Here is a 22,668-nt window from a genome sequence, read left to right as displayed (position 1 = left end):
CTTTCTGCCATCCTTAGCCTGTAACTTTCCTCCTCTCAGATGCAAGGCATTTGCTGTACTAATAGGCATCAACATCTGCATTCTTGGCAGCAGAAGGCTCAAAGCAAAAACCTTCTCTGCAAGGTTTCTCTACCTTTTGATTAGGAGGAGAAGCCCTTCCCAATGATTGCGATTGCACACCATTGGTCACAATGCAGGCACACACACATGTACGCGTACACACACACACAGCTCCAGGTTGGGAATGGAGTTTTCTTTCCCACCTCTTTAATGGAGGGAGGCAAGGGAGAATGGGGTTGGAATGGTCATCCAGTGAGCCAAACCATGGTACATGTATCACTGGTCGTAGAGATAAGGAGTGTTTAAAATTTCACCACTTCTGGGCGCCTGGGTGGCTCAGATGGTTAAGCGTCTGCCTTCGGCTCAGGTCATGATCCCAGGGTCCTGGGATCGAGTCCCGCATCGGGCTCTCTGCTCGGCAGGGAGCCTGCTTCTCCCTCTGCTTCTCTCTCTCTCTCTGTCTCTCAGGAATAAATAATAAATAAAATCTTTAAAAAAAAGTTAATAAATAAAATTTCACCACTTCTGTAAATGTTTTTTTGTTTTTGCTCTTTTTTTTTTTTTTTTTTTTAAGAGAGGGAGAGGGAGACAGAGAATCTTAAGCAGGCTCCATGCCTGGCGCGGAGCTCAGTGTGGGGCTCAGTCTCATGACCCTGAGATTCTGACCTGAGCCGAAATCAAGAGTCAGACACTTAACCGACTGAGCCACTCAGGCGCCCCTGTAAATGTCTCTTCAGGCTGCACTGTCCTCCTTGCCCTGTAATATGAAATCCCAAATCTGTGCCTATAAATATGAACATCCTTCCTGGTTTTGTTTGGTAAGGTTTGCTTTTTTTTTTTTTTTAGCTTTTAAAATTATTTATTTTTAGTTCCCATTTAATAGATTATAAAACTGAGGTTCAGACAGTTTTATTAATTTGCACACAGTCACACAGATAACAAATGGTCATGCCAGGCTTGTTGCATCTTGAACTAGCACATGTAATCACTTGTGCCAAACTGTGGCTGAATGGGTATATACCGTGATTGACTTAATTGACCAGTCTCCTCCTAATGGACACCAGCTAATGGTTCTCACATGAGGCGAGCAAGGCTCGGAGAGGTTAAGAGGCTTAAGGTGCATCGGCCGTATCAAGGTTTACATATTAGCTAGATAAGGTGTTAAGCTAATGATGTTAACATTCACTTAGGTATTTGGATAACTCATTACTGTTCTTCCCTTTGCTCTGGCAGCCCAAAGATGTAAGTGACGAAGACGTAAGAACTGTGTTCTCTTCATGGTTACAGCAGTGTACTACCACTACACTTCCTTTGCTCCTATCAGAGGAAGAATATATTAAGCTGAGAATTAAAGACGGTGGGTACATTTTGTTATTTTGATTTTTTTCCTATTGAGGAAGTTTTCATTATTTTGCCAACCTGTCATACGTGTGAACAGGAAACATAATAAGTAAATGGTTTTACATATCAAAGAATACCTTTGTTTAAATTTAAATAAATTTAAATCTTAAATTATTTCATCTCTGCTTCAGTGCTAACTCTACATTACTTTTTTTTTGATAGGGTTGAAGGAGTTTTCTCTAAATATAGTTCATTCTTGGGAAAAAGAAAAAGAGAACATTTTTTTGTTGAGCACCAATCTGCTGCAGAAGACCACAATACAAGTAATCACATACTATTGAATATTTAATGAAATAATATTTGTCACATAGGATCGATAATAAAGTATTAGTTTACCTATAAGACTTTGCATCCTGAAGTGTGTTAGAAACATGAATAAGAGTAAGGAATAACTTGATTTAAAATATTTTATTATATAGTCTCTTTAACTTATCTAAACAAATTGATTTGTCCTAAACTTAAAATCAATGCACAATTAAGTTTTAAGAATAGAATTGTGTTAACTGGCAAATGAATTATGATTTCATATTATTCTAGTATTGAAACACAAGAAAACTTAGCTTTAGGGGTTTGATTTTTTTAAATTCATATTTTTACTTGCAGCTTTGCTGTAACCCATATTTGCAATACCCATATTATTTTGGCAGTTCTTAAATTCTCAGCTCCTCACAAATATTATCAGATCACTTTTCTTCCAGAAGGATTTTATAACTGGTCTTTTTAGAATATTAGGTTTTCGTTTTCACTCTTGTTATAGGATTAAAGATGTTCTAGTTGTTTAGAATTTGAATGGTTGGGAACTAGACATTGTCTCTCTACTTTTGAGATAAAATTGAAGGAATACCATTCAGAGGAGGTAAAAATGTAAGAATTGTGTAGAGTAAATATGACATACATCAAAATTGCAAATAAAGATGTGTCCTTAAAATGTATGAAGGAGATGACATCCTTTAACTGGTTGTTGACCATAAATATTTTTGTTCCTTGGTTGAGTAAATTATTATTGTGAAGGCTATTTTGAGTAATGATCTTGCATGCACAATGTGTCTTTTCTCTCTGTGTAACAGAATCAGTAATTCAGTTTCCTGGGACCTGAGAAAAACAGGCCAAAGATACAACTTTGAAATGTAAAACTGATTTTTCCTTGCTACTGTAGGTCCTTCTAGACCCTATGGTAAAAGAAGAAAACAGTGAGGAAATTGACTTTATTCTTCCTTTTTTAAAGCTGAACTGCTTGGGGTAAGAAGTTCTGGCCAAACTAGTATGTTTACAGTCATGTTTGACATGATCTCTGGCAGGGTTTTTATGTATGAACGTTAAAGTAGATGTTAATGTCATTGAATTATCTTAATTCATTAGTAGATTTTTTTTTTTCAAGGATTGTTTCTGTTTTCATACCTCGCTTGGTAATTTGCCTTCTTAGGTAACTACATAAAGGGCTGAAGCTTATTAGAAATTTTGCTTTGAGATTTGATTTGTGAGAAGGAAGCAACTCGGTATGATTCGGATCATATGTACTTGAGTAAAACAATACTTCTTAGAGCTAATACATTTATTTTAAACGTTAAATCCAAAAACATTATTTGAATGTTTAAAAATATTTCAAATTAGGGGTGCCTGGGTGGCTCAGTCATTAAACGTCTGCCTTTGGCTCAGGTCATGATCCCGGGGTCCTGGGATCGAGCCCCGCATCGAGCTCCCTGCTCAGCGGGAAGCCTGCTTCTCCCTCTCCCACTCCCCCTGCTTGTGTTCCCTCTCTCGCTGTGTCTCTGTCAAATAAAATCTCTTAAGAAAAAAAATATTTCAAATTAAGTTATTCCTTCAACTCTCTTATTAATTTACTAATTAGGATTATTTGTGTTTTCCTTAACTTTTCAAACAAGTCTGAAAAGAACCCCGTCTTAATTTCTTTATCTCTTATGCAATATGAGAATCTCCTATAAGCATGACATCTTCCCATTCTTCACAGAGGCTTTTTGTAGTTGTAGTAGTAGTGATTTGATTTCCTGTAGTAGTATAGTCTGTAAATGTTCTAGTAGAAGGATTAAACCATAAAGTAACAGTGTTTAAATACAGCATATTATTCATGTTGAAAGTAAAATCTCTTCAGACTCTGATTTTAGGAATTTATATTTATTATCAGAAAGAAAGTGCTAGTGTCAGGAAGTAGGTTGAAGTTCGTGCTTGTATAATCTACAAATTGAAACTAGATTTCAAAGGCTAAGTTTAAGAGGAAATAAGCCTGCAATTATCCTAACACTTCAAATGCATGCATTTATGATTATGTTGATTACCAAACCAAAAATCATTTTGAGAGGGGTGTCCATGTGTGTTAAGACAAATTCCTTAAGATGCCCTGTTCAGACAAAACTTCTAGTCACTGTACATGTTTGAAAGTAATAAAACTAATTTTTAAAAGCTGTTAACTCAGATTTGGCATTAATTCAATATACTTTCAAGTAAGGGAAAATTTCCACATTTTACTCTTTTAAAAATCATTAACCAGCCTGGGAAGGAAAGTTACAGAATTTTTTTCAGCTGGATTTTATCCTGCTTCAGTGTTTTATCATGCAACAATGTATATATTTTGCAGAGGAGTGAATTCCTTAGGTGTATCCTCCATGGAACACATCACTCACAGCCTCCTGGGACGCCCTTTGTCTCGACAGCTGATGTCCCTAGTGGCAGGACTAAGGAATGGAGCCCTTTTATTCACAGGAGGAAAGGTATGTGGTTAAAATGTGCCCATTGCATTAATCACTTTTTTTCTCTCTCTGGGTTTTGATCATCTGTTATATGGGGTTGTTAACACAAGATTTGGGAAGGCTACATTTGCTTGGGAAATTTAGAAAGTGGTGATGAATAAGATGAATAAGGTGACATCCTCCCTGCCTTTTTTCTGTACCAACTGATACGATTGTATGATTTTTGCTTTTTAGGGTGTTGATAGGGTTGATTGGTTTTCAAATATTGAACCAGCCTTACGTATCTGTAATAAATCCCACTAGGTTGTGGTATATTATTCTTTGTATACATTGCCAAGTTTGTTTGCTAATGATCTTTTTTTTTTTTTTAAGATTTATTTGAGAGAGACAGAGCACGTGCACAAATTGGGGGTGGGGGGCAGAGGGAGAGGGAGAGAAGCAGACTCCCTGCTCGGCAGGGAGCCCAATACGGGGATTGATCTCACAACCCTGAGTCATGACCTGAGCCAAAAACAAGAGTCGGACTCTTAACCAAATGAGCCACCCAGGTGCCCCAGTTATTGTTTTTGTTTTTTTTTTTAATCTGAGTAATCTCTGCATCCAACATGGGGCTCAAACTCATGACCCTGAGATCAAGAGTTCCATGCTCTTCTGAGAGCCAGCCAGGTGCTCCACTCTTTGCTAATATTCTGTTGAGGATTTTTACATCTAAATTCATGAGCGATATTAGCCTGTAGTTTTTTTTTTTAAGATCTTATTTATTTGACAGAGACAACGAGAGAGGAAACACAAGCAAGGGGAGTGGGAGAGGGAGAAGCACGCTTCCCACTGAGCAGGGAGCCCGATGCAGGGCTCGATCCCAGGACCCTGGGATCGTGACCTGAGCTGAAGGCAGACGTTTAACGACTGAGCCACCCAGGCGCCCCTAGCCTGTAGTTTTCTATTTTCGTACTGTCTTTGTCTAGTTTTGCTATCAGGGTAACACTGGCCTAATAAAATGAGTTGAGAAGTGTTCCTTCTTGTTCCATTTTCTGGAAGAGATTATCTAAAGTTGGTATTCATTCTTCTTAAATGTTTGGTAAAATCTCTAGTGATACTATCTGGGTGTGGAGATTACTTCACCTTTAACTTTTTAATTATACATTAAATTTCCTTAATTGTCTTTTTCACCTTGGCAGACATTTGGTAGTTTGTAATTTCAAGGAATTGGTCCATTTCTCCTAAATTGTCAAATTTATGAGCATAAAGTTGTTTACAGTATTCCTTTTACTATCCTTTGAATGGCTATGGAATCTGTTGTGATGAGCCATTTCCTGATCTTGGTGATTTGTGTCTTCTCTTTAATCTTCATCAGTTTAGGGGCACCTGGGTGGCTCAGTCGTTAAGCATCTGCCTTCGGCTCAGGTCACGGTCCCAGGGTCCTGGGATCGAGCCCCGCATCGGGCTCCCTGCTCGGCAGAGAGTCTGCTTCTCCCTCTGACCCTCTTCCCTCTCGTGCTCTCTATCTCTCATTCTCTCTCTCTCTCTCTCTCTCTCTGAAATAAATAAGTCTTTAAAAAAAAAATCTTTAAAACCTATCAGGCCCAGATAGGTTCACTGGTGTATTCTATCAAACATATAAGGAAGAAATTACACCAGTTTTCTACAATCTCTTTCAGAGGATAGAAGCAAAAGGAGTACTTCATAACTCATTCTATGAGGCCAGCCATCACCCTAATACCAAAACCAGACAAAGGCATTACAAGAAAAGAAAACTATAGACCAGTATCTCTCATGAACATAGATGCAGAAATCCTCAACAAAATATTAGCAAATCAAGTCAACCAATGTATATGAAGAATTTATACCATAATCAAGTGGGATTTATCCCAGATATGCAAGGCTCGTGACATATAGCAACTATTCTGTGTGGTTTCTAGATTTTGTCAGATTTCAAAATGCATCCTCATTGTAGAGTATTTATTTTGAAAAAGCAGTATTCTTGGCTCAGAAACCAGACTTCCCCATCTCACCTAGGGGTAGCATGGTTAATAGGAAGAACAAGCAGAGAAGACCTGGATTTGAGTCCCACCTCTGTCATGTATTTACCGGCTGTGACCTCAGGCAGGTTTTTGGTTTCTTATCTGCCTTCTTAGGATTAACTTCACTTAAGGGAAATAATATGTGTGAAAGCACTTTGTAAGCTGAAAAATGGTATTATACAAATGTAAATGACTATGTGAGGAGAAGGCCCTCTGACTAGGCAAAATGATTATGGCAGGGGACCTATATCTCAGCACTTCCGATTTCTATTCTTTGGAAAGCATTGCCTTTATTTTATTTTTTAAAGATTTTTTATTTTTAAGTAATCTCTACATCCAATATGGGGCTCAAACTCATGACCCCGAGATCAAGAGTTGCATGCTCTACCAACTGAGGCAGCCAGGCGCCCCTGGAGCCCATTGACTGTAAATGTAAATGCAATTCTGGAAGCTGTATTGATGGTAGTATTTGTTGAGTGCCTGCCAAATTTCACACTTTGTATAACAAGGTTGGCTGTTTTGCCAGCTCATAGTGCTGAAAAACAAAATATTAGAACTGGCACAGCTCTCTTAAAGCTAGACAAAGCAACAAGGGCAAGAGATAACAGTGCTCTGAAGGGGAAAACCTGTATTAAAAGAATTATAAAAACCTACCAATGTCAACCTTTCTAGGGGACACTATAGCAATGTTCCGCAAAATTTTAAATGTGTACCTTTTGATATAGTAATTCCACTCCTAGAAATTTATTCTGAACATATAATCTGACAGATAAGTAAACAGGCATATGGATATTTATTTTAGCTTTACTTATAATAGTTAAAAATTGGAAGCAGCATTAATGTACATTAGGAAGGGGCTTATGGAACCTGTTACAGTCCAGTATCTCTGCAGCGGCATGCTGGGGAATGGGTGCGGCTTCATATTTGTCCATAAGGAGGACAGTGATTTGTCATGAACCCGCACAAATAATCCCATCTTCATAAATTTACATAAAATGTGCGGGGAGTGTCTGGAAGGATGAAACATTAGAACAGTTGACTTTGGCTACTTCTGTGAGGTGGGATGATTATACAACATTTTTACCTCTCTCTGCTAAGCGTTCATCATTATTTTATTTTTTGCATATTTTATAAACCAGGATCAAACCCTATACAGTCTGGGAGTCACTTTATATTAATATAAAAATAAACAGTTCTGCCCACCTTAAGAGTCTCTGAGGGCCACATGGTACACTAATTGGTTGTCACGGTAATACTGTAAATGATCAAGAAACTGGATTAAAATTACAGTTAATTTAAGATAATAGGGAAGTGGGTAATAAATGTTTCCATTAAAAATAGTTGAGGGCACCTGGGTGGCTCAGTTGGTTAAGCGACTGCCTTCGGCTCAGGTCATGATCCTGGAGTCCCGGGATCGAGTCCCACATCGGGCTCCCTGCTCAGCGGGGAGTCTGCTTCTCCCTCTGACCCTCCTCCCTCTCATGCTCTCTCTCTATCTCATTGTCTTTCTCTCAAATAAATAAATGAAATCTTTAAAAAAATAAAAAATAAAAAAAAATAAAAATAGTTGAAATTAAGGGGCACCTGGGTGGCTCAGTTGTTAAGCGGCTGCCTTTGGCTCAGGTCATGATCCCAGGGTCCTGGCCCTGCGGGATCCTTCCCCCTCCGCAGGAAGCCTGCTTCTCCCTCTCCCACTCCCCCGGCTTGTGTTCCCTCTCTCGCTGTGTCTCTCTCTGTCAAATAAATAAATAAAATCTAAAAAAAAAAAAAAAAAAGATAAAAAGAGTTGAAATTAAATGGGATTAGGGTTCATTTCTCTGGAAAAATTATTTAATATTCACATTATTCCCTTCTAGTAAATAATGAAGCATTGCCTGTTTTTAAAGGTAAAAGAAATTAAGTATTAGTGATTGTCTTAACAAATTGTAAAAACAAATTAGATGTGCATTTTCTGTCTCTGCCCTATAATGAACATAGGATACATCCAGCTTCTAACAGCTTGAAACAAAAGTCATTTTAGTAACACCTTTCTCACACAGTACTAGACTAGTATATATATATTTTACTTTCTCAAAGCAATTATCTTTAGTATCAGTACCAATTGAGGTTGGAATTGGGGTGGGAAATGCCCCTTTTTGGGCGGCTTAAATTCCAGAGGTTGGGTTGTCCTCTGTTTCCCTTGCCTGTGTTTCTCTAGTACTTGAATTCTGGGATTCCCATATAAAGGCTGGGAAGCTGGAGCCTCCTGGTTTCTTTGCAGAATATTACGTATTTTTCTTTGATAGACTTGAATACATATTTAGGAAATCTTTCCCACTTACCCTGAATGCTCTTAAAACTTCCTGAGTCCAGATTTTCACTCCCTCCTATTAGTTTACTTTATGTTAAATGTCACCCACCACAATGTGATTCTAGAGCTCCAGGGATGTGGAATTTCTTTTCCTTTCTCTTTTTTTTTTTTTAACCTCTAGCTTTATTGAGATATAACAGACATAGAACATTGGGTAGTGTACACTTGATCGGTGAGGCTGAATCTTGGGTTGCCACAGTAACAGAAGCTATTTCTGTGATTGAATATATTGCTTATGAAGCAATTATTTTCTAGGGCACTGGAAAATCAACTTTAGCCAAGGCAGTCTGTAAAGAAGCATCTGACATATTGGATGCCCATGTGGAGAATGTTGACTGTAAAACTTTACGAGGTATGAATATGATAACACTCTACATAAAACCCTTTTCTGCTAGAAAGATGGAAATGTTATTTAATGTCATTAATCTAATAAATGTGAATATCTGATCTTTAATTTTTCTGTTAGTCATTGAAATTCCTTGGAAATTTAAAATCTTTGGCTTTCTAATATTTTCAGCAAAATTTTTTAAACTCTCCATACTGATGGAGGCCCCCTCCTTTTTTTCCTGGCCAAAACTCTTTGTAGACTATATTCCTGAAAATGCCAACTTAGACCATTTGGGAAAGTATACGCTAATGCGTATAAATTATCCCTGAATTGCTAGAGAAACCCTGGGTGAGGCGGGGGAAGGCTGGCTGTGGACAGTGAAGAGGAGAATTAAAATTTACCATGTACACTTTGGTACTTTTTAAGTCTTTACTGCTTATTACCTATTTTTTTAAAAAACAAGATTGGAAAGATTTTATTTTGAGTAACTTTTTTTCCCCCTTGGCTACCTCTACCATGTCATCCCAATTAGTCCCATGCTCTGTGTATGTTTGTGTATTTTATCTAGTATATGGTAAGAAACCAAGAAATAGCCTTCGAAAACCCATTACTTCATATGCTACAAAGGTGGTTTTAGAGAGACTGTCCATCTCCCAGAGTCCTACTTGAAACTTCATGTGAAAGTTTTGTTGTAGACCTAAGTAACAGGAACTCTTTATTTCGGCTTATGAATTTATATACTTTCTGTTCTTTGAAAATTAAAAGTTGGCAATTCACCAGGAAGTTTGGAGCCAATGTATGATTGAAATACAGTAACTCTAGATCCTCTGGACAGCTACATTTATGTTTGGTTTTATCTGAATCTTGATCCCCTACTCTTACGTTTTTCCACATCCTCCTTTTATTTTACTGTTTTGTTGTATGCCATCTGAAATTTTCTGTGGAATAAGGCCAGGTAAAGAATACGTACATACAGGACTTACAGTAGCATGTTCCTTTTTTCCACTTTATAAAATTCAGTTCTTTAGTGAGTCCTTTGAGACTACATTAATTAAAACCAAGTTAATGATTAACAAATTTTAGTGATTGGTATATTAACAAAATACAGCTGAAATTTTCAGAGTTAAATCAATATTGAGCTTTTCTAATGCTCTCAAAAGGGCAGCCAGAACTTACCAGGCCTGAAATAACATTAAAACCATTTCATATCTCCCATATTAAGGGAAAAGGCTTGAAAACGTACAAAAAACCCTGGAGTTGGCTTTCTCTGAGGCGGCATGGAGGCAGCCTTCTGTGATTCTGCTGGACGACCTTGACCTCATTGTAGGCCGGCCTGCTGTCCCAGAACATGAGCACGGCCCTGAGGCTGTGCAGAGCCAGCGGCTGGCACATGGTAATGGAAATGCATCCGCTCAGGGCTGTGGGCCTTTTCCTTCGGTTAGCTAACAGTTTTAGTCTTACTGATAAATCTGCTCTCTTCAGAAAATGCGATGTTACGTGTTGCTTTTGAAGCTTCTATATTAGTAAAATTGGTAGACAAGTGCAGTGTGAAAATTCTGCAGCTTTGTGATTAGTCTTCTGGGGTCTTTTCATTCTCCTATGCTTATTAGAAATTGCTTCATTGTATGGATTTACTCTGGCTTTGTTCTTTTGACAAATGTTTGTCTAATGCTTCTGCACAGTTGTGTTCTCAAAGTCTAGGAGCGAAACGAAAAGTAAACAGACAATTTTCGTACAGAATACTTATGATAATAATAATGGTAGCTAACCACGCATTGAGTGCCTTTTCTGGGTTAGGGATTGTTTTGTACTCTACATGCAGATATTCTCCAGGTGAATAAATGAAAATGGAGAGATTAAGTCATTTGACCAGGGTGGCACAGCTCAGAGGTGGTGGGATCTGCTCTGCTAGAGGTGTACGCGGGGCACCGTAGGAGCGCTCACCCTCAACTGGGACTGGGAGGGGTGGTAAGGAGTTAGCAGAGAGGGCTGTTGGGGGGAATTGATAACTGCAGTTAACTGAATTTTGACGGAGGAGTGGAAATTAGCATGAAGCAGCTAATGAGGAAGCAAAGGAAGCATGATCCACAGGCAAAGGCACAGAGGTACGAAAAATGGTGGGATGTTAGTGACTACCCTCTACCTGGAGCGTAGAATTCACGGAGGGAGCTGGGGGGAGTGCTGGAGGGTTTGGCAGCATGTAGCTGCCCCACGGTTCTTGAGAGCTGGAACAAAGACAAAATGCAACCACAGTACCTTGGGTTATTACAAACTCATGTTAATCTCAGAGTTTGAATCCTGTAGGATCTGCAAAACTTGTTAGTGTAGTGTTTAATGGAATGCTGCAAATTTCTAGGTCAAGACTCAGATACACCTGATTAATGCCTGTTGCAGTTCTGACCTCCTAACAACCAAACCTGGCAAGACCTGGGGTGGAAAGAGATTGTTCAGGAAGTCATAGGAATAGGAACTGTATTTTGCCTAATCAACACAGCACAATATGGAAATTTATCATCCTTCTGTATTTATTTCAGAGACTCCTGTTCATTTACTTTTAAGATCTAGAAGTAAGGAACCACCTAGGCGTTGTTCTGAGTATACGGACTCGTTTACAGTGCTTCCTCTGCCTCCGTGAGATTGGTTGGAGTAGGGCTGTTACTAGGTCCCCAGTAAATCAATCAATGAATGAGTGGCAGATTTAATTTTTAGAAGGTATGAAGGATCCATACTCTTTGTACTCCACCTAAAAGCTCAACTTCAGGTTATTATTATTTTTTAAAGATTTTATTTATTTATTTGACAGAGACAGCGAGAGAGGGAACACAAGCAGGGGGAGTGGGAGAGGGAGAAGCAGGCTTCCCGCAGAGCAGGGAGCCCGATGCGGGGCTCGATCCCAGGACCCTGGGATCATGACCTGAGCCAAAGGCAGACGCCTAACGACTGAGCCACCCAGGTGCCCCCAGGTTATTATTTTTAAGATTTTTTTCTTTTTTGACAGAGAATGAGAGATAGCATGAGAGGGAAGAGGGTCAGAGGGAGAAGCAGACTCCCCGCTGAGCAGGGAGCCCGATGTGGGACTTGATCCCGGGACTCCAGGATCATGACCTGAGCCACTGTATAATTCTTAAATTTCACGTTTATATTTACTAAGCTTTTACACTGTATTGCTTTGTTCTAGCTTTGAGTGATATGATGAAAGAGTTTATTTCCATGGGAAGTTTGGTTGCACTGATTGCCACAAGCCAGTCTCAACATTCTCTGCATCCTTTGCTTGTCTCTGCTCAAGGAATTCACATATTTCAGTGTGTCCATCATATTCAACCTCCTAATCAGGTAATACTACTTGTGAAGATTGTTGAAATATGCCCCTCTTCATATAAACCATTTTTCAATTTTACTTTATGTATTTAATTAATTAAATTTATTTTAAACAAATTCGTTTATATTTGTACTTATAATAAATTTATTTATAAATTAATTAAATGTATTAATATAATTTATATAAAATATATTTTAAATAAATTTATCTGTAGGCATGGAGCCAGTGCAGGGCTTGAACTTATGACTCAGATCAAGAGTCAGACGCTTAACTGACTGAGCCACCCAGGCATCCTTCATTTTTTAATTTTATTACTAATTTATGGCTTTAAACTTATGCTTAAGGATATTTTAAAGGTGACATTTGGTGCATGTTGTGCTCAGATGCACAATTTCCATTTATAACCATCTGAAATGTTACTGTGTACTTTCCAAGGTTTTTTGGAAAACATTTTTTTAAATTATTGAAGTTTTGTTATTCCATTTAAAAAACAAAAACCCTACAAATTCTGAACTGCTTCATTTTCCATTGGTGAAATCTGTAAATACATCATGGACATTTGAATTTTTTTCCAGTTTATTGATTTATTGATTTCCAGTTTATTGATACAACAAAGTTGTATATGTTTAAAGTATACAATACATTTACATATACATTATGAAATATTTACCACAATCAAGTTAATTGAACACATCCATTACCTTACATAGTTATCTTTTTTAAAGATTTCTTTTTAGTAAGAAAGAGCATTTAGTAAGAAATGCAAATAGAATTATGAGTATGGGTATATATATATATTTTTTTTTTCCATCATAAGTATACTCTTTAACCCTCATCATGTATTTCACCCATCCCCCCAACCCACTGTCCATCTGGTAACAATCAGTTTCTTCTCTGTAGTTAGGAGTGTTTCTTGGTTTGTCTCCTTTCTTTTTTCCTTTGCTTATTTGTTTCTTAAATTCTACATATGAGTGAAATCACATGATACTTGCCTTTCTCTGATGTATTTTGCTTAGCATTATATATACTCTTTAGCTCTATCCATGTTGTTGCAAATGGCAAGATCTCATCTTTATGGCTGAGTAATGTTCCATTGTATATATTTACCACATCTTTATTCATTCATCTGGTGATGGACACTTGGGCTGCTTCCATAATTTGGCTACTGTAAATAATGCTGCCATAAACATAAGGGTGCATGTATCCCTTTGAATTAGTGTTTTTGTATTTTTGAGGGTAAATACCCAGTAGTGTGATCACTGGATCATAGGGTCGTTCAAGTTTTAATTCTTTGAGGAACCTCTTCAGTTTTCCACAGTGGTTGCACCAGTTTGAATTCCCACGAACAATGCAAGAGGGTTCTTTTTTCTTCACATCCTTGTCAATACTTACTGTGTTTTTTTATTAGCCATTCTGACAGGCGTGAGGTGATATCTAGATCATTGTAGTTTTGATTTGCATTTCCCTGATGCATAGTGATGTTGGGCATCTTTTCATGTCTGTTGGCCATCTGTATCTCTTCTTTGGAGAAATTTGTGTTCATGTCTTCTGCCGTTTTTTTTCTGCCCATTTTTTAATTGGATTGTTTTTGGGGTACTGAGTTATATCAGTTCTTTGTATATTTTGGATACTAACCCTTTATTAGATATATCTTTTGCAACTATCTTCTCCCACTCAGTAGGTTGCCTTTTAGTTTTGTTGATTGTTTCCTTCACTGTGCAGAAGCTTTTTATTTTGATGTAGTTCCAATAGTTTATTTTTGCTTTTATTTCCCTGGCCTTGGGAAATACACGTAGAAGAATGTTGCATTGACCAATGTCAGAGAAATTACTGCCTGTGCTCTCTTTAAGGATTTTTTTTCTTTAAGGATTTTCATGGTTTTAGGTCTCACATTTAGGTCATCAATCCATTTTGAATTTATTTTTGTGTATGGTGAAAGAAAGCGGTCCAGTTTCATTCTTTGTATGTGGCTGTCCAGTTTTCCCTGCACCATTTGTTGAAGACGTTGTCTTTTTTCCCATTGTATGTTCATTCCTCCTTTGTCAAAGATTAGTTGACCATCTAATTCTGGGTTTATTCCTGGGTGTTCTATTCCATTGATCTCTGTGTCTGTTTTTATGCCAGTACCATACTGTTTTAATTACTACCACTTTGTAATATAACTTGAAGTCTGGAATTATGCCTCCAGCTTTGCTTTTCTTTTTCAAGATTGCTTTGGCTATGTGGCATCTTTGGTTCCATACAAATTTCAGAATTATTTGTTCTAGTTCTGTGAAAAATGCTGATGGTATTTTGATAGGAATTGCATTAAATGTGTAGATTGATTTGGGTAGTATAAATATTTAACAATATTTGTTCTTCCAACCTGTGAGCATGGAATGTCTTTCCATTTCTTTGCATTGGTTTAAATTTTTTTTATCAGTATTTTATAGTTTTCAGAGTACAGGTGTTTCACCTCTTTGGTTAAGTTTATTCATGGATATTTTATTGTTTTTGGTGCAATTGTAAAAGGGATCATTAATTTCACTTTCTGCTGCTTCACTGTTAGTGTATAGGAATGCAACAGATTACGTAGATTTTGTATCCTGTAACTTTACTGAATTCATTTATCAGTTCTAGTAGTTTTTTGCTGGAGTCTTTAGGGTTTTCTAAATACAGTATCACGTCATCTACAAATAGGGAAAGTTTTACTTCTTTACCAGTTTGGATGCCTTTTATTTCTTTTTGTTGTCTGGCTGCTGTGGCTAGGACTTCTAGTACTATGTTGAATTAAAGTGGTGAGAGTGGACATCCTTGTCTTGTTCCCGATCTTAGAGGAAAAGCTTTCAGTTTTTCACCATTGCATATGATGTTCACTTGGGTTTTTCATATATGGCGTTTATTATGTTGAGGTATGTTCCCTGTTAGACGTATTTTGCAGAGAGTTTTTATCAAGAATGGATGTTATACTTTGTCCAGTGCTTTTTCTGCATCTATTGAAATGATCATATGGTTTTTATCCTTTTTTTGTCCAAATAGATGTTTTTTTAAAATTTGATTAAACATTTGTTTCTTTATGAGCACCAATATTCTATACCCTCTATGATTTTAGTACTCAATTCTAACGTGTGTGTTTTTCCTTCACACTGCCAGGCAATTCTCAGACACCAGATGGGTGTGCTAGAATTCAACTTAATTCTGCGATCTACTCAGATAGCATCAGATTCCACAGATTAAGGCCTCAATCCTGTGGACTGTTTTCCGCTTCAATGCCAATTGCAAATCTAGCTTGTTACCTGTGCTTCTGAGCAACTAGCTGTAAATCAGAGGTTCCCAAAACCCCCTGCTTGGCTTTAAGTAATTTTCCAGAGCAGCTCACAGAACTAAGAAAGCTAGTTTACTCAGTAGCTTACTAGTTTATTCCAGAGGATATTAAAGGATCCAAATCAGTAGCCAGATGAAAGATACATACGATGAGGTTCTGTTCTCACCAAACGGCTTCCGTCCTTGTGACACTTAGGGCCTGGCAAGATGGCACGTGGAAGCTTTCTGGTTCACCAACCTGGAGGCTCTCTGAATCCTCTCCTTTTGGGTCTCTGTGGAGGTTTCATTACATAGGCATGATTGATTAAATCTTTGGCCTTTTGCAATTGACTCAACCTTTAACCTTCAACCCTTTCCCCTTCCTGGAAATCGAAGTGTGGTACTGCAAGTTTCAACCCTCTATTCATGGTTGGTTCCCTGGCAGCCAGCCCCCAGCCTTAGGTGCTTTCTGAAAGGCCCCCCTCATTAACATAAACTCTGGTGTGTTGGAAAGGGTGTGACTATCAGGACACCTTTATCATTCTTACCACTTAAGAAATTCTAAGGGTTTTAGGAGATCTGGCCAGAAACAGGGACAAAAACGAAATCTGTATTTCTTATCATAAATTACAATATCACAAGCCTATATGGCCCATCGTCCCCTTTGGGGACTCATGTTCAGGAAGGTTTTAGAGGCAGCGAGCTCAAAGAAGTATGTTCCAGGACTTCTTCGACAAGCACATTTTAACCTCTTCTTTAAAATTCTCTCTTTTTTTTTTAAGATTTTATTTATTTTTTTTGAGAGCGAGAAAGAGCACAGGGGCCAGGGGAGGGGCAAAGGGAGAGGGAGAGAGAATCAAGCAGTCTCCATGCTGAGCGCAGAGCCTGACATGGGACTCGATCTCACAATTGTGAGATCATGACTTTAGCCAAAAATCAAGAGTTGGACACTTAACCGACTAAGCACCCAGGGGCCCCTTTAAAATTCTTGTCCTAAATATTCAGACCCTGTGCTAATTACCTGTTATTGAAGAATGAAAGTATTAAACCTAGTAGTAAGTATAACAGAATGTAGTAGTATTGGTCATTGAATGTCTGTTTCTTTTTTAAGCAGGCTCCATGCTGAGCCCAACACAGGGCTTGGACTCACGACCCTGAGATCTCAAAACCTGAGCTGAGACCAAGAGTCAGATGCCCAGGGGCGCCTGAACGGCTCAGTCGTTAAGCGTCTGCCTTCCGCTCAGGTCCTGGTCTCAGGGTCCTGGGATCGAGCCCCGCATCGGGCTCCCTGCTCGGCGGGAAGCCTGCTTCTCCCTCTCCCACTCCCCCTGCTTGTGTTCCCTCTCTCGCTGTGTCTCTCTCTCAAATAAATAAAATCTTAAAAAAAAAATAAAGTGTACAATTTAAAATTAGAAAAAAATTGTACAATTTAATAATGTTTAACATGTATATATTATCTGCTGTATATACCATTTAACATGTATACATCATGAAACCATCACCACAGTTAAGGTAACAGACATTTCCATCACTCCCAAAAGTTTCCCGGTGCCCCTTTGCAATCCGTCCCTCCTCCACTGCATCTGCAGACAACCGCCAATCTCTTTCTGTTACCCTAGATTATGTCAGCCTGGTTTTTCTGAAAATATATGTACTAGAGTTTACATTTGAGTAAAATTAGAAATTGCATTTTTGGGGCACCTGGGTGCCTCAGTCATTAAGCGTCTGCCTTCGGCTCAGGTCATGATCCCGGGGTCCTGGGATCGAGCCCCGCATCGGGTTCCCGGCTCCGTGGGAAGCCTGCTTCTCCCTCTCCCTCTGTCCCTGCTTGTGTTCCCTCTCTCGTCGTCTCTCCCTCTCTGTCAAATAAATAAAATCTTAAAAAAAAAAAAAAATCGAATTTTATGTTTTTTTTCTTTAGGAGCAAAGGTGTGAAATTCTGCATAACGTAATAAAAAATAAACTGGACTGTGAAATAAGCAATTTCACTAATCTTGACCTGAAACGTATAGCTAAAGAAACTGAAGGGTTTGTGGCTAGAGATTTTACAGTGCTTGTGGATCGAGCCATACATGCTCACCTCTCTCATCAGAGCATATCCACCAGGGAAGGTACGTGTTCCTATTAAATCCAAAATTTGAAATCTTGCCATTCAGAGAGTTAATATAGTAAGAATTAAATATATTCTCTTTTAGTATTCAGATAAGCAGGTGAGTAGGAAATCAGCCTCTCCTGCTAAGATGATAGCAAATATTAAAGATTCATATATAGATATGACTACCAAAACAAGTTGTGTTTATTTTTAAACAGAATTAGCTTTAACAACATTGGACTTCCAAAAGGCTCTCCATGGATTTATTCCTGTGTCTCTGCGAAATGTCAACTTGCATAAACCTAGGGACCTGGGCTGGGATAAGATTGGTGGATTACATGAAGTTCGGCAGATACTCATGGATACCATCCAATTACCAGCTAAGGTACTTAAAAAGAAAAAAAAACAAGTACTTCCAGAAGAACCACTGAATGGTTTTATGTGTTGGCTTGCCTAGTCTCAGTTTGATTCAAGAAGTATTTACTGAGTTACCAAATAAATGCCAGCACTATTTTTGATACTCTTAACAGATTTTTTGAAGTATTTGGTATACTCCTTGCCTGTTCATAACTTAAAAAGAAAGCTGGGGTGATATTTACAGTATGTATATTTTGATGTGAATTGCATAATTCTTGTGTTTTGCTTGAATCATTCAGATGATACTAAAGCAAATGAACTGTCACCTGGGATTTGAACAGAAACGGGTAGGAATAATCTGGAAGAGTCGTCTAGGTCCACAGAACTGAGGGCTTAAGTCAGATTCCAGATTCTGGGTTTCAGTCCTAGAAAGACAGAGTTAGCAGGCAGCATAGACCAGGCAGGTGGCAGGATAAAGGAGGCAGGGATAGACTGTTCAGAAGATCAGAAGGCACAGTCTAGGTGGTAGTGCATTTGAACCGCAAACCTTCGAGATAAGGATCATTGCGTGAGATCAGCGACCCATGCAAAAAGCAGAGACCTGGGTAAGGACCTCAGTTACATGAGACTAGATGGCAAGTCCTAGAAACCGTGGCCAGTGGGCCCGGGGCATATTGAGGGCAGGCCAGGACTGCAGGTTAAAGCCTGAGAGAAGGGCATGGGAGCACTCGCCAGCAGGATCATGCCCCCCAAATGCTGGGTCTGGGCATTGGAACCCAGATTCGCTGAGGCTCTTTGCATAATGGCTGACTTTGGGGCCTCTTGAGATTAGAATGGAGAGAGAGATGGGGTTAGAATTTTGCCAGCAGGGGGAACTGAATAGGCATACCTAACAGGAGACCAGGATATTGCTGACATTAGCCTGATGTTTGGCTCCCCTGTTCACAAAGTCTTGCTCTCCAGTAATTTAGAAGCAGTCACCTGCTCGGCATGGAGGCTCTTGGGAGAGCTTACTGTTATCATTATACATGCTTCTCTATTATTTTTCTTTCTTTGATTCGGTATATTTGAATATACACAGCTATCATAACTTGCCGTTTGAACCATACAAGGGGAAGGCAGTATATGCTTGTTAAAAGATTGGTTATTTTCTAAATGTAGTACTGTTATAATATTTTTTAAAAACAGGACAAAATGAAAAGAAGTTCAGAGGCAGTTATACACACTTTAGGAAGAATGTATTCCGTGGTCCACTTGGTAAAAAATCGGTGGTAGTTCCTTTGAACTCATATATTGAATAGGAACTTCATTTTTTGTCATTACACGGTTAGTAAAGGTGGAAGTTACTCCCATCCAAATACTTCTTCCTGTACATTGACTTTGCTGCTTAGTCCTTTTTTTAGACTTGAGCTCTTTGTCATATTTTTGTGTTGTTCAGTACCCAGAACTGTTTGCAAACTTGCCCATACGACAAAGAACAGGAGTACTGTTGTATGGTCCTCCCGGAACAGGAAAAACCTTACTAGCTGGAGTAATCGCACGGGAGAGTGGAATGAATTTCATTAGTGTCAAGGTATGTCTTGCATTTTTACCTTTTCTCTTTTTTTAATGGAGGTAAATTTACATAACAAAGTAGACAATTCAGTGGCATGTAATGCATTCACAATGCTATGTAACCACCACCTCTCTCTTCTTATTTCAAAACTTTTTCACCCCCCCACCCCCAGCCCGTGGCAGCCACTAATGTGCTATCTAGGGATTTTCCTGTTCTGGACATTTCATATAAAAGGAATCATGTGTATGTTGTCTTTTTGTGACTGGCTTCCTTGACTTAGAATGTTTTCAAGGTTCATCCAAGTGGTAGCATCCATCAATACTTGTTTTTTTTTTTTTTTTAAAGATACATTTTTTTTTAGATTTTATGTGGGGGAAGGGGCAGAGGGAGAGAGAGAATCTCAAGCAGACTTCACGCTTAGCACAGAGCCCACTGCGGGCTCTATCTCACAATCCTGAGACCATGACCTGAGCCGAGATCGAGTCAGAGGCTTAACTGACTGAGCCACCCAGATGCCCCAGTACTTCAGTTAGTTCTTTTTAAAGCTGAAATGATATTTCATTGTGTGGGTGTCAGGTTTTTCTCCATTCATGATTGTAGATATTTAGGTTATTTCCACCTTTTGGCTCTTATGCATAATGTTGCTGTAAACATTTGTGTACACATTTCTGTGTGGACATGTTTTCATTTCTCTTGAATATATACCTAGGCAGTGTAGCTGCTGGGGCATATAATTCTGTGTGTGACTTACTGAGGCACTGCTGATCTGTTTTTCCCAGTGACTGCATCATTTTATATCCCCACCAGTAACGATGAGTGTACCTATTTCTCTATAACCTTGCCCACACCATTTATATTTCTTGATTGTGGGTTAGTCTCATATTTGGAAAACTAGCAGCAGTGATCCATCTATTAGTTAAAGCTCTGTGGGAGGGGGCACCTGGGTGGCTCAGTCGGTTAAGCATCCAACTCTTGGTCTCAGCTCAGGTCTTGATCTCAGGCTCCTAAGTTCAAGCCGCACACTGGGCTCCACACTGGGCTATGTGGGACGTTGCATCATGAGCCACCTCTCTTTTGTAGGGCTTATGCTGTTTTTGCTTAATGTAAATCTTCATGCATTATCAAGTAGAATCATGCATAAATACTCAGATAAAAGAGCAAACTACACCTGAAGGGGGAAGAAAACCTAGAAGACTAGGGGTTGGAGGCCACACTAAGGTGGAAGTCGGGTTTTTTTTTTTTTTAGCTCCGTTCCTTGGTGGCTCTTTCACCCCCGTGTGTGCCACACTGCGCCTGAGTGTCCTCAGAAGGTGCATGTGGGGGTGACAGGACATGCCGGCGGACAGCGTTGGGGAGTGCCTCAGTCTGCCACCGGCATGTTCTTGCAGTCTGAGGTGCCGTGTCTTTGTATGCTGTCAGCAACCCCACAGTAGTGTACCAAAGAGTGATTAGATCTCAAGGGAAAGGAATCGATATATATTGTAGCCTTTTTCAAAGCTGATTAATAATGTGAAAGCCAGTTTAGTAATTCGCAATCAGGTTATGCCTACCCTTTTTGTAATGACACTTTTTTTTTTTTTTTAATGAGCTGGTTATATGGTTACCAGCTACCCTGGCAGTGATGGAGAAACACTATAACTTAAATTTTCCTCCCTTCTTTTCCTGGATTCTGGAATAACTGTGATTATATATACTCTTTTGCTTGTCACTAAAATGTAGTTTCACTATTTAAAGGAAAACAATCTTCAGGATTAAAGCTTACACATCTTGTTGTATTTTAGATTGTTCCATTAGGGAGGCCATCTTGTCCCTTTTAGTAAACCTTCAAATAATGGTTTGGGATGAATTCTCAACAGAAAGGTTTCAGTAAAGAAAATTCTGGGTAGGTCAGGGTAGGGCCTGGGAGACATGCCTCAAAGACAAGGGCCTTCACTGACACCAGTATGTTGCCTTGTTCATAATATTTTGCCTTAGTTGTTTCTTGTTCCATCCTCTGTGGTTCTGTATTGACTAGGAAATCTCATTAAATACTAGTATGTCAGTAGATACCTAGCTAGCTGAGTATTAGAAATTCTTTATTGGGATCACATATCCTGATCAGTATTAGGTCTTTTTGAAGTAAGGATTTTTCACTAGAGATCACTTTAGGGCCTATTCAGTTTTGCTTTTAAAGATTTTATTTATTAGAGCAAGTGTGCAAATAGGGGGAGGGGCAGAGGGTGAGGGACAAGCAGCTCCATGTTGAGCACAGAGCCCAACACAGGGCTCAATCCCACCACCCCGAGATCATGACCTGAGCCGAAACCAAGAACTGGACGCTCAACTGACTGAGCCACTCAGGTGCCCCTGGGCCTATTCAGTTTGTAAAAAGATCCCAATTTAAGAAAAGACTGTCCTCATTATTGATTTTGTTAAAAGGAATAGTTTTGAAAGTTTTTCAGTTGACTTTTGGAAAAGATGATCTATTCTTCACCTTCTGGCCAAATAGATTGGTTTCAGGAATTGAAAATGCTGATTAAAATAATTCATATCTCATTACACATTTTTTGGAGTCTCCAAAGATTTGAGATAGATGGAACATTTTCCCTTTTTAAACCATTCATTAGTAAACAGTTATTCAATACTTATGCTGTTTTTGGCACTGGGGTTTCAGTAGTGAACAAAACTGCCTTTTTGGGGCTTACATTCTACTGGTGGAGAGAGACAAACAAGCAGGATCCGGTGGGGTCGGCAGCCAGGCCTTTCTGAGGATGTGGCATTCTGTCAGAGAGCTAAGCCCTGAGACTGTCAGAGGAGACACAAGATGTAGAACCTGTGGTAGGATATTTATTCCAGCCACATAATGTTTAAGATGGATTTGAGACAGCTGTTTGATCATATTAAGAATTCCCCACGACTGCATTTGGACTAAGCCATAAACAATTATATTTTGTTTTTAAAGAATTTTATTTCAATTCTAACTTAATTGTATTTTACCCAATAGGGGCCAGAGTTACTCAGCAAATACATCGGAGCAAGTGAACAAGCAGTTCGGGATATTTTTATTAGGTTGGTTCCCTATGACTGTTTAAGTAACTGACACTGTGATTTATTAATAAGCTTGAGAACTGTTTCTCCAAATACACTATAACATTTTTGATAACTAAATTTTGAAAATTAGTTTTATATTTACAATAGAAATATTCATGAAATGCTGAA

At 38.7% G+C, this 22,668-nt stretch overlaps 1 protein-coding gene across 4 annotated transcripts in view; it reads left to right on the top strand.

Moving 5' to 3' along the window:
* Nucleotides 1-22,668, top strand: part of PEX1 (peroxisomal biogenesis factor 1) — a 42,372-nt gene that overhangs the window by 13,103 nt on the left and 6,601 nt on the right. For 3 of the 4 annotated variants that reach the window (XM_027574379.1, XM_027574378.1, XM_027574380.1), the window contains exons 7-17: nucleotides 1,294-1,417; nucleotides 1,624-1,724; nucleotides 2,618-2,700; nucleotides 4,055-4,187; nucleotides 8,793-8,889; nucleotides 10,088-10,258; nucleotides 12,044-12,198; nucleotides 17,388-17,577; nucleotides 17,777-17,943; nucleotides 19,354-19,488; nucleotides 22,454-22,518. In XM_027574379.1, the coding sequence (XP_027430180.1) occupies nucleotides 1,294-1,417; nucleotides 1,624-1,724; nucleotides 2,618-2,700; nucleotides 4,055-4,187; nucleotides 8,793-8,889; nucleotides 10,088-10,258; nucleotides 12,044-12,198; nucleotides 17,388-17,577; nucleotides 17,777-17,943; nucleotides 19,354-19,488; nucleotides 22,454-22,518 (1,421 nt within the window). The remainder of the gene's footprint in view (nucleotides 1-1,293; nucleotides 1,418-1,623; nucleotides 1,725-2,617; nucleotides 2,701-4,054; nucleotides 4,188-8,792; nucleotides 8,890-10,087; nucleotides 10,259-12,043; nucleotides 12,199-17,387; nucleotides 17,578-17,776; nucleotides 17,944-19,353; nucleotides 19,489-22,453; nucleotides 22,519-22,668) is intronic. The other variant, XM_027574381.1, reaches the window with a different exon arrangement.

The sequence above is a fragment of the Zalophus californianus genome, chromosome 12 (genome assembly GCF_009762305.2).
Source record: "Zalophus californianus isolate mZalCal1 chromosome 12, mZalCal1.pri.v2, whole genome shotgun sequence".
Classification (NCBI taxonomy): domain Eukaryota; kingdom Metazoa; phylum Chordata; class Mammalia; order Carnivora; family Otariidae; genus Zalophus; species Zalophus californianus.
This window is presented reverse-complemented; position numbering and strand designations above follow the sequence as displayed.